This window comes from Aythya ferina (genome assembly GCF_964211825.1).
Source record: "Aythya ferina genome assembly, chromosome: 7".
In the NCBI taxonomy this organism is placed as follows: Eukaryota; Metazoa; Chordata; class Aves; order Anseriformes; family Anatidae; genus Aythya; species Aythya ferina.
In genome coordinates, this window is record NC_140302.1 from 31,687,398 (window position 1) to 31,698,571 (window position 11,174).

General features: G+C 52.2%; 1 protein-coding gene across 1 annotated transcript; it reads left to right on the plus strand.

Annotated features, from left to right (window-relative positions):
* The first annotated feature begins 7,691 nt into the window (after positions 1-7,691).
* NANOS1 (nanos C2HC-type zinc finger 1) lies at positions 7,692-9,796 on the plus strand. Its single transcript, XM_084524929.1, has one exon. It carries the CDS (start codon positions 7,755-7,757, stop codon positions 8,526-8,528), a length of 774 nt encoding a protein of 257 aa, XP_084381055.1. The 5' UTR covers positions 7,692-7,754; the 3' UTR covers positions 8,529-9,796.
* Positions 9,797-11,174: the final 1,378 nt, after the last annotated feature.

An 11,174-nucleotide genomic window follows, 5' to 3' on the forward strand; every position in this document is an offset into this window, starting at 1 on the left:
TCCACGTGCTGGAGGCAGGGTTTTGGTGTGGGCATTGCTGATGGTACTGCCAGCAATTTGACCATCACAGAAGCAGAGCCAGTGTTAAGGATGCTGTATTAACAGCCCAAGCTCTGGCAGCACCTGGCAGGGCCCCATGTTCGCTCCTGCTGCCTTTTTGGGGTGTGTGGCAACCTTGGCCAGCTCTGCGCCTTGCTGCTGAGCCCCTTCCCCAGAGCACAGGGCTTCAGCTCTCACCCTGCCTTCTTGGGGCCCTGCTGTGAGTTAAAAATATCCCTTCCCAGAACCTTACCAGAGATACAGATCTTCTGGTTCACAGTTTAAATCCTTGGGCAGCACACGACACAAATGCTGGAAAGCTGCAGGCGTAAGGCACCATTTAGACAGCAGAAACATATAAATGCCAAAAGCTTCTCATGGAATTTCAGATTGCACCTTTATTTTTAAAAGCTGGCAAAAGATAAGGAGGGGGCTAGGCAGGGAAATATCACCCTTCAGTATCCACCTACTACAAGTTACTGTCAGAAACAAGATTACGAGCCAGATGAACCCTTGGTCTGAACCTATTTTTATGTTCTTACTCAGTCATACACGATATTTGAGCATACTACCACAGCAAAACAAAGCAGACATCCCCTGCCCCTGGCATTCCTGGTGTCACTTCTGCTGGTGAGTTCAGAAAGGAATATAAGGCTGGAGAACAGCCACTACAGTCCCAGATCCAGCAGCAAAATCTGTTTAGCTTATGAAGACAGAAGGTTAAGGGATGACTTGGCTAAAGACTACCAGTGTTTACAGGGAGAGGATAATGTTGAGATTGGTCCTCGCTGAACACAACTCCCTCACCTCCTCCTGGCTCCTGCAAATGCTGAACGCTCCTTTGATGCATCCCAGTCCAAGCAATCTAAACCAGTTCTTAATTATCCTTTCTGTGTTTCCCTAATAACCAACATAAACTGCCTCCACTGTGCTTTCAGCCCATTCCTCTGTGTCCTATCCAACAGGATCATGGAGAACGGATTATTCCCTTCTTTGAAGGCATTTAAGACCATTATCATGCCTCGCTGCAGCCTCCTCCTGCCTCGGCGGCACCAATCCTTTGCACCTTTCCTGAGAGGTCACAGCTCTCATTAGTCTCGCTGCTGGACTTGCTCCAAGTGCACCTCATCTGCCTCGAAACGCGACCGCCGAGGTGGACACGGGGCTGCAGGCACTCCACAAACACACAGCAGCACCCCAGGATCCGTCACGTGTGCCTGAGAGCAGAACTCTGCCCTCCCTTAATCGTGTCTCGTTTATCAGCAATATAACGTTTTACACATTATCACCCCAATTACAAAGGCTTGTAGGTGATAATGAGATTCCACTGGATATATTCCAGCGCAGCACATTCTAGGTTTTACTAACTTCATTAACCAAGAAAAGCTGGTTAATGGCTGAAAAGTGCAATGATGCACATAATCATACCAGTTGCTTTGCTACTACAATTATATTATTAAGATGGATCTTTGAGGTACAATTTCCATGTATAATTAGTAGTTTATCCCTTCAGGAAGAAAAAAACTCAAAAGCACCCAAAGGCTTGAACAAAACAGTTCTTGCTGAAAACAGGAACAACATTGTGCTCTCAGGGTCAGGCTCCAGATTTGTGAGAGCACAGGAGCACAAGAGTTTGGAAACTCAGTGCAGGCTCCCAGGGGATGTGAAATGCCTAAATGCAAACTGCAGTCCCCTGATCCATGGCTGTGCACAGAGCTGTGTGTGCAGGAGCACACACTGCTGAAGCTTCTCCCTCTGTGGCAGAGGCCCTGGTGGTGTCAGAGGCAGTGGGGCCAGCACATGGGCCAGGAGAAGACAACTCAGCCCTGCAGCTGGGTCGAGGAGAGCAGTGAGAGGTGGATGACAGCTCCTGCGCTCCTGCTCTGGCCGGCTGCATGGGCACAGTGGGGCGAGGGATGCACCCCTGCCACATCTGCCAAAAATCTCAGGCTGCTGAGCCTTTGCTGAAGGCCCCCTTTCCCCAAAATCTTAGATCTTGAAGTTTACTGACAAAAATATCCCAAAGATATCAGAATTATAAAACATTTGGACTGATTAAAAATTGTTTTCTCAACTTCAGCATTCTTTAGAGATTTCACTATTTTCTTGCCCATCACTGCTCTTCACGATAAAGACAATTTCAATCTCAGATTAAGCAAACAAGCACCAGCAGGCAAAGAAAATGATGGGAAACTCTGTGTTTACTCTTTTTGTGAAATAACAAAACAGAAGACAAGAGTGTGAGCTTCCAAATGCAAGCCTGATTTTTTGGTTGCCTTTCTCTTGCAGTTAAATCATACTTATCAGCCTGACAAAAATGCAATAACTTTTTTTCACTAGGACTTTTCTTACAAATTTAATCAAGTTGTCAGAAGAAATCCTATTATCCTCACCATGTGAAATTAATATATCAGGAATTTATCGACTGTATTATGTGTGTATATGACACTTATATGGAACAGCTAGTATATACGTCTTCTGCTTGGTAACATTTCACACAATAAAAAAGGCTTCACGAATGAATCTGTGGTGATCCTAAAGCCCAGGCTCTGGCTGGCTCTGGCTAGGAGCTTAGCAGGAGCCTTCGCTGGATTTAATCAGCCAGGCAGACCTCAGGAATTCTGCTGGAATCCTTGTCACTATTAGAAATATACACCAACATTTGCTAATTCAGGTTCAGAACCAATTCAGAAACTCAGAGCAATAAATCCTCGTGCAAGTGTCAAGCCCTATCAAGCATATCATGGAGCAGTAATTTTTGGAGAGCAGGAATACACAAAGGAATGTAGAGTGTCTAGCCAAAATTTTATTTGAAATACACTTCTCAATGAATTTAAAGACTTTTCCAAAACTGAAAGCCTCTGCTGTTTCCTATCTGCCTTCGTCCAGCCTCCGATTTCCATGACCTTGCACAGGACACAACAAAGCACAGGCGCACACGTGGTGGAAGCAGCATGGAAAACCATGGTCTCCTTCAAGTAAGCAGGAGTTTCATCAGTGATATCGACAGAACAGGATCTCACCCTGCTTTGCAAGTCATCGTAATATCTCTGTGCTTCAAAAACTCTGCAGCCTTCTGAAATCTCACGGATTCCGCCAGCTTTGAGAAAAACTGCAAGTGCTGTCGCAAGGCCTTTGGCGGTAAGCACACACTGCGTGTTTGCCCACATTTGTCGCTGCCCGGAGTTACAAGAACACATGAAGCAGTGCTGTGTGTAGTTGAGGCCAGGCGACACCCCGGATTTAGATGTGTGACACCTCCAAAACACCACCAAGGCTCTCCAAGAGGCTCCAGCAGCAGGCACCACCAATGTACCACTGTCGGGGCAGACTCGCAGAGGGGCTGATAACAACCTGCAGTCATGATCAGCTCCAGTGGGGGCACCAGGCACCCAAGCAGACCTGCTTGTTTCTGGCTGAGTTTGGCACCAGTTTTCTCTCCCGAGCATGCCACGTACAGCAGCATGTGGTTGTGGCCATCTCCTCTGAGCACAACAGACCTCGGTGCATGCAGCAGTCTGAGCATCTCCCTGCCAGGGACAAGAAGTGGAGCCCTCACCCTGGAGACAGCAATGAACAGAGCCGCAGTTACAGCACGTAATGAAGTGATGCAGCTCTATCTTTTGGTGATCTAATACATCTAGCTGAAATACCCAATAGTAAAGTCCAATAATGTAGCATTCAATTCAATTCACTATAGAACCGTAAAACGAACAAGTTTGCTGTGCTGTGTCAAGTTTGCAGGATCTTTACAGAAGGGAACTTGATTTGCTATAAGAGGGAAACCTCGTTCTGCCTTTAGAAACCTGAATGCTTACAGCATTTATTACGCTGCCCCGATGTATTTATAAAATGCAGAAATTGAAAGAAAAAAAAAATAATAATAATAAAAAAAAGACCTTTCAGTTTTCATAAAACCATTTGATTTTTTAATAAACAGGATCCATAATTTTCCATGTTCCTTTGACATTCTTCTCCATGAGACGTGAACGTGAGTTACTGTATCCCCAGGAAAAATATGCTTCTGCTGATAAACATTTGATTCTTGGCTTGTGTTTGTGTTCTGCAGCAATTTGAATGGACAAGTCAAAACCCTGGCTAGTGGTCTGAGAATTTTACATTCTTTAAATTCATCGCATTAGAAAGAGAGAACAGAAGAGCTGATAGCTTCCAGTGTTTATCAGCCACTGTAATCCAAGTGGATACATTTTTGATTGTAAAAACAGTCTTGCAATGGATTGATGTTTTTACAAAGAGCGAATGTTTCCAATGCTTTCAGCCACACTTTCAATTTGAAGATACAAAATGGTCTGAGTCCAGAAACATTTTGCCCCCTGGAAACAAATTCAGCTTCAGCTGGCAAACTGTGGGGAGAGGAAAATCAGTTTCTCCCCACTCTGCACTGGCAGCCCCCAAAACATGAGCAAGTTTGTTCTCCTCTTATTTGCTGTTGGGGCTAAGAGCTGGGAGCACCGGGAAGAGCCAGACTCTGCAGAGCCTAAGGGACCCAAAATGGCAAAAACCTCAGCTCTCTTCCAGCATCTCAGCTCCTCCTCAGCTCATCCAAAAGCCTGTTTTTATGTATTGAAGAATTACTGAAGACAAGGGTGAGAAGCGTGAGCTCTGCACACCTGCTGCTGCAACCGCATCTGTCTGTTCAGGTTCAGCCGTGCAGGAGGCAGAAGCTGCTGTAAAAGATCTGCCTGAAGCAGGGAAAAGGATGCCATTTTGCTGGAAAGCCAAGCACTCCAAAGTCAGTCAGTCAGAGCCGTATTTCAGGTGTCTGTGTAATTTTCTGCGTACCACTTGGGTTCGCCACCCAGCTCAGCTCCCAGCTGGTGCGGTCCCCAGGCAATGAGCCAGGTCTTTGGGGTTCTCCTCCGGGTCCTTCAGCTGGTGGCACTTGTTGTGGTCTGTGGTTGTTCGGGACTGTTCACTCATGCATGTTCATGAGGCTGGTCTGAGATGACAGATGCAGCTCTTGCAGCCCAGTTCCTCATGTAAGCCCAGAACAGACACAACGGCAGTGGTTGGGGGATTTGGCGAGTGCTGAGACCTGGGAGCCACCACCTAATTCTGCTACCCTGGGGACCTACAGCTGCCTCCTCCAGCTTTACACCCATGAACACTTCTGCTGTGGCTGAATATTCAGGAAAGTCAGAGCTCAAAATATATGGCAGCAATAGCATGAGAAAAGAGTACATGATGGCACAACCAAAGGCAGTATCACACTGCACGTATCTACTGCGCTGACACCCTAAATTTGGGTTTCTTCTTCACTTGACATTCCTACAGAGATAACAATATAAATGAAAGCGTGATTCTTTAATTTCTTTTCCAATTGCTGGTGACCCTTCACCTGGCAATGATGTATTCTTGGAAGCACCTTATTAGTTTCCCTTGGCTCTTTCCAGTTGCGTGCAAAGAGGTGGAGCAGCATTTCTTAGAGAGCTGGCTACCGCCGCTCTGTGCATTGCTCTGGGTTTTCGATGGCTGAATCGAATTAAAAGTCAGCTAAAAATACATGACACCCCCCACCAGCTTGGTTTGCCTGTGTAAACATTTGCTGCAGTTGCCTGAGGACTGTCGTGCAACTCCAAAATCTATGGAGATGATGGATGTTGCCATTCGTGCCTCCAAAGCAGGGCTGTGGCCTGCCCCACAGAGACATTTGGCACCCTGCTCCTGAACCCATCAGGTGCCCATTTGTATGGGGCTGGCACGCTGGGGGTTTGCAACCATTTCCACACAGCAAAAGCACGAGCACGTCTTCAGAGCAAGGATCCCAGATCCCAAGCTGTCTTTCAGGGTTGGCTTTTACTTCCCTAACCTGTCAGGCTTTGCCAGTAAAAAGGGCTGGAGCGGATTCATCACATTTCCCCCTGAAACCCCACACGAGGGCAAGCCTTGGTGCCCCCCAAAGCCCCCCAGCCCCTCCAGCACCAGCCCTGCGCCCCTCTCCCTGAATGCCTGCAGTTTTTCGGCCTGGGGGTGCTCTCACCCCACAGCTGGAGCCTCTGAGGCCCGGGGCTGAAGCTTTGCTTTCCTGACTCGTGTTTGTATCTCATTAAAACCTAGCTCGCTCGCGTTAGTCCCACCAGCTGCTTTCAATCTCCCGAACAGAAGGGTAGCTCTGTGCTACAAACTTCGGCTTTCCAAACAAAAGCATCATCTGCTAAGCCAAAAGCCTCAGACGGGATCGCTGGGCGCCAGCCTGGGAGCACCAGCAGCACGGGGCATCTCATCATTAAAGGCGTTTTTGGGACCTCCCCAGCCTCCCGGGGCAGCCTGTGGACATCTCCCATGTTAAATGGCTGCCAATTTAGTGTCCACAGGGGTTGGGAAGAAAAGTTTGGGCAAGCCCAAGCCGCCTTTGAAGGATGCCAAGGAGCAGGCCGCGGCCCCCTCACACACCGTGGCTCTCTCACTGCCATGGGCGGTGCCAGCACAGTGCCCTCACCTCACCATGGCTGGCAATTAACCGGGATTTTAATTACAGCCATGCCTTTACCCCCTCCATCCCGTGCGGAAGCACAAGGACAGGACACTTTGGGCTCTCCGGGCACGAGGCCTCAGCCCCACAGTTTCGGGGCTGAACCCGGCTTCACGCACAGGAGGCATGCTCAGGCCTCTCCCGAGCCCATCCCAAATCTTTGTCAGGTTTTGGGGTACTACCAGTAATTTTTGGGTCACTAACAATTCGTTTTGGGGTACTAACAGTAGTTTTTGGGTACTAGCGGTAGCTTTTTGGGTACTAGCAGTAGTTTTTAGGTACTAACGGTAATTTGGGGTACTAACAATAGCTTTTTGGGTACTTACAGTTGTTTTTGGATACTAATGGTAATTTTTTGGGTACTAACTATTGATATTTGAGTACTAACAGTAACTTTCTGGGTTCTAATAGTATTTTTTGATATTAACAATAGCTTTTTAGGTACTAAAAGTAAGTGTTCAGTACTAACAACTGTTTTTTGGGTACTAACAGTAGTTTTTGGGGTACCAACAGTAGTTTTGGGGTACTAATAATAGTTTTTTGGGTACCAACAGTTGTTTTTGTGTACAAACAGTTGGTTTTGGGGTATTAATAATTGCTTTTTGGGCACTAACAATAGCTTTCTGGGTTCTAGTAGTAATTTTGAACACTAATAATAGCTTTTTGGGTACTAACAGTAATTGTTTGGGTACTAACAATTGTTTTTTGGGGTACTAACAGTAGCTTTTGCGGTACCAACAGTAGTTTTGGGGTACTAAGAGTAAGTTTTGGGGTACTAATAACAGCTTTTAGGGCACTAGCAGTAGTTTTGGGGACATTAATAGCAGTTTTTGGGGCCATAACACCACCACCCACTGCCAAAGGTGCCCGGCACAGACCCACCCCCACCCCTACCAGGGGGGGTCCGACCCCTGCCACGCGCGGCCCCGCCCCCCCCTCCGCGCGCACGTGCCGCGCCACCTGCGCGCCCCCCTCCCCTCCCCTCACCCACCCACCCGCCCCCCCACGCCGCCCCCTCAGCCAATGAGCGGGAGGGGGCTCAGCCCGGCGGCCAATGGGAGAGCGGCGCGCGCCCCCTCCCGCCCCCGCCGCCCCTATTTAAAGGGCGTCGCGCGGCCGCGCGCTCCCAGAGGAGGAGGCGGCGGCGGCGGGCGCGGAGCTGCGGCGGGGCTGGGGCCGGGGCCGCGGGGGCGGGCGGCGGCGGCGGCGCCCCCCGTGCCCCATGGAGGCGTTCCCCGGCGGCGCGCTGGAGCAGCACCGGCACCTCCCGGCCGTGGAGCGCCTGCCGGGTTCCCGCTACGGCGGCCGGAGCCACAGCGCCTGCGGAAACGTGTTCAACTCGTGGAACGACTACCTGGGGCTGGCCACGCTCATCACCAAAGCCGTGCGGCCCGGCAAGGGCTTCGCTGCCGAGCCCCCCGCCGTGGTGGTGGCGGCGGCGGCGCCGGCCGAGGAGGAGGAGGAGGAAGAGGAGGAGGAGGAAGAGGCGGCGGGGCCGTACTTCGAGGGCGCGCTGGACCTGCACGACCTGGAGCTGTGCGGCCACCACCACCACCACCACGGCGAGGGGCTGCTGGAGGAGCGCTTCGCCGACCTCAGCCCCTTCCCGGGCCGCGGCGGCCCCGCCGCGGTGCTGCTGGAGTGTCCCGGGGCGGAGGGGGCCGGGGCCGGCTCGCCCCGAGCCTGGGGCGGCGTGGTGGTGGCTGCGGGGCGGCTGCCGGCACACCCGAGGGCGGCCGGGAGGCTGCTGAAGCCCGAGCTGCAGGTGTGCGTCTTCTGCAGGAACAACAAGGAGGCGGTGGCCCTCTACACCACGCACATCCTCAAGGGACCCGACGGCCGCGTCCTGTGCCCGGTGCTGCGGCGCTACACCTGCCCCCTGTGCGGGGCCAGCGGGGACAATGCCCACACCATCAAGTACTGCCCGCTGTCCAAAATGCAGGCGGCCAAGCAGCTGCGGCACGCCCGGGCGGCGCTGGGCAGGAAGAGCCGCTAAGCTGCGGGGCGCCGGGCGGCTGCAGCGCGGGGTGGGCGCCCCGCTTGGGCTCCGTGGGAGCCGCTGCGGGTGGTCGGGGAGAAAAGAGGGTCCCCTGGCGGATCTGAGGAGGGGGCGGCCCGGTTTTGCTCCTCCGCCCGCTGTGGGGTGCTCCTCCGCCTTGCTGCCCGCATTGCCCCGGGTGGGGAAGCGGCCGCCGGCCCCCTCCTTGCCCCCCTGTGCCCGGCTGCTGCTCCTGCAGGGTGCCCGTCGGCAGCGCTGGGCTTCGTCGGGGTCCAGCCCCCGGCTTGTGGGGTCTTTAAGCAGCTGAGCTGTTTCCTACACCCATCCTACAGCCGGGAGGGAAGTTGCCAGCGAACCCCTGCTCGGTTCCCGGTGCGGCAGGCGGCGCCTCCTCCCCTCCATCCCAGCGCCCTGCTGGTGGGGGCACTGCCCCACGGCCACCCGTGACCGTGGGCAGCGTGCGGCTTTAGGGAGGGTCTGAGAGGAGGAGGAGGAAGCAAAGGGCTTGCTTGGGAATGTGACGACCGCGTTTAGTGCGAGTCGGAGGCAGGAGGAGGAGCAGCAAGGCTTGTAGTTGGCTTGGGGTGCTCTGGAGCAGATGTGTGCGTTCACAGCACGGAGGGGTCACGCTGTGGTTGGCCTTACCTAGGGAATCACCTGGAAGCTGAGGAAAGGCGACGGGTCCTGGCAGAAAGGGGAGCTGGGGTGTTTGTGCGAATTCCTCTTGGAAAGCTGCTCAGCGGGGTGGGAGGACGGGCACTGGGGAGGGGGCAGCAGGAGGGGCTGGGGAGGGGCCCGAGAGGCGGCACTGGCACAGCTGTGAGCAGGGAGGAAAGGGCTCGCTATGGAAGTGGTCTCTTAAATCTTCATCGGATGGCTCCAAAGATAGCAGTAGGGCTAATTACCGGCTGCAAAGGGACTTGCATTAAATAACACTTCACTGTGGCGACAGCTCGCTGTAGGGCAGCTGCCTTCCCGTTGTGCGGGGTCTCAGCTGCGCACCGCCGCTCGTTCGGGGGGGGGGGGCTTGCACTACAGGCTCCTGTAAGCTGGTAGAATTTAGGTATGTTTGATTTTGTGATGTCTGTTCCACATATGTTTAATCTGTATCCACCACAGATTGGAAATGAGCTCAAGTGTAATGCTATGGGAAGAATTCTGTTCTGTATTTCTGTTAGCTTCTTGTGGAAACTTTGAAGATGAGTATATGCATTTTAATCCAGTTGACTGTTTACGGACATAAAAGCAAGAAAGACCTAAGAAAAGCGCTCTCAGGTGTTTTCTGAGGGGGCTGTGTGGGAGGTCTGTCTGCAACACCCCCCTGCCTCCCCTGCTCTCTAGGTTAAGCTACCCCGTAGGGACTGACCCATTGCAGTGCCTGGGAGTTTGCCAAGACACCAGAACCTCACCCTGCCTCGGATGGTGGCGCTGGCCTCGTGCAGCGCCCGCTCCTTCCCTTGACCTGTGTCAGAAGAAAGCTGCCCTTGTGCCAGTGGCTTCTGCTGCCTACGACTCCAAGTCTCCTCGTGCTCCCCAGGCGGGCCCGTTGTGGAAGGGCCAGGAGCTGCCCGTGGCAGGCTGCGTGGTGCTGGGCGTGGGATCCAGGCCCCAGCAGGTAAGGCAGCAGAGCAGGTGCCTGGGAAGACCAGCTGGGAGGGGAGGGAAAAGGCAGCGTGCTCCAGTGGGGAGGTCACAGCACTCAGACTGAGCAAAAACCTGAGAGCAAGGTCCTGAAATGATGTGGTTGTCCAGCAGGAGCCCATTCTTTGGGTTGAGTTGCCCTTTAAAGCTTTACAAGCCCCTGTCTTAGAAAGACTGAACTTCTCAAGAGTTGTTTAAGTAAATTTCTGGAGCCATTTCTCCAGCACACTGCAGCACAGTGAGCAGAAACATGCCTGTTTGTTGTCACTCTTAATTACAGAGGATACTGCTTACATACAGCTTTATTTTGATTCCTTAAGTTACTGAAAACAACTTAGGTTAGTAACTTAAATCCTAGGAACAGCATTCAGCTTCATCTAAAAGCAGCCTGGGTTGGAAGCTACTTTATGCTCCACCAAAGAGGCCTAAGAAAATCCTGGTGCTGTCACTTACCCTACAGGCATCTGCACATCAGAGTTCTGTCTGTTGGCTCAACCCAAATTCTTATCCTTGGAGAATCGCTTTATTCCAGGGAAATATTCCACATTCTGTAAGTGATGGCACCTTTTCCATGGTGATACCTCTGGTGAGAGGAAAGAGCAGAGCACCAGGCAGCCCATAATGGCCCTCAGCTGCTGTGAGCCTTGGCAAAAAGCAGGCTCGTAAGGCAGCGCTGCCTTCAGGTGCGCAGATGGTTCAGTTCAGCTGCAGCCAGGTGAGCACGTAGCTTTACTGAAAGCCCTGTTTGGCAGGGGGTGTCTCTGGCTTGCTGCTGCCCAGTGCCTCAGGGTGCTTCTTTGCCATAGGACCAAGCTCTGATGGCTGTGAAATGCCTTCACTTCCCTTAGGCGTGCCAGCTCGGCCCACCCAATACATAGATGAACACATCCTGAGGTAGTCTGCTAACAGTCACGAGGAGAAAAATAATTGTCGAATTATTTTCTTGAAGAGCAGGGTGCTAAATCTGCAAGTGCAGAGGCAGAAAAAAAACAGTGAATTGTC

What these genes read in the sequence shown, in the direction of transcription:
- NANOS1 (XM_084524929.1), top strand. Translation starts at nt 7,755, where the DNA reads ATGGAGGCGTTCCCCGGCGGCGCGCTGGAGCAGCACCGGCACCTCCCG.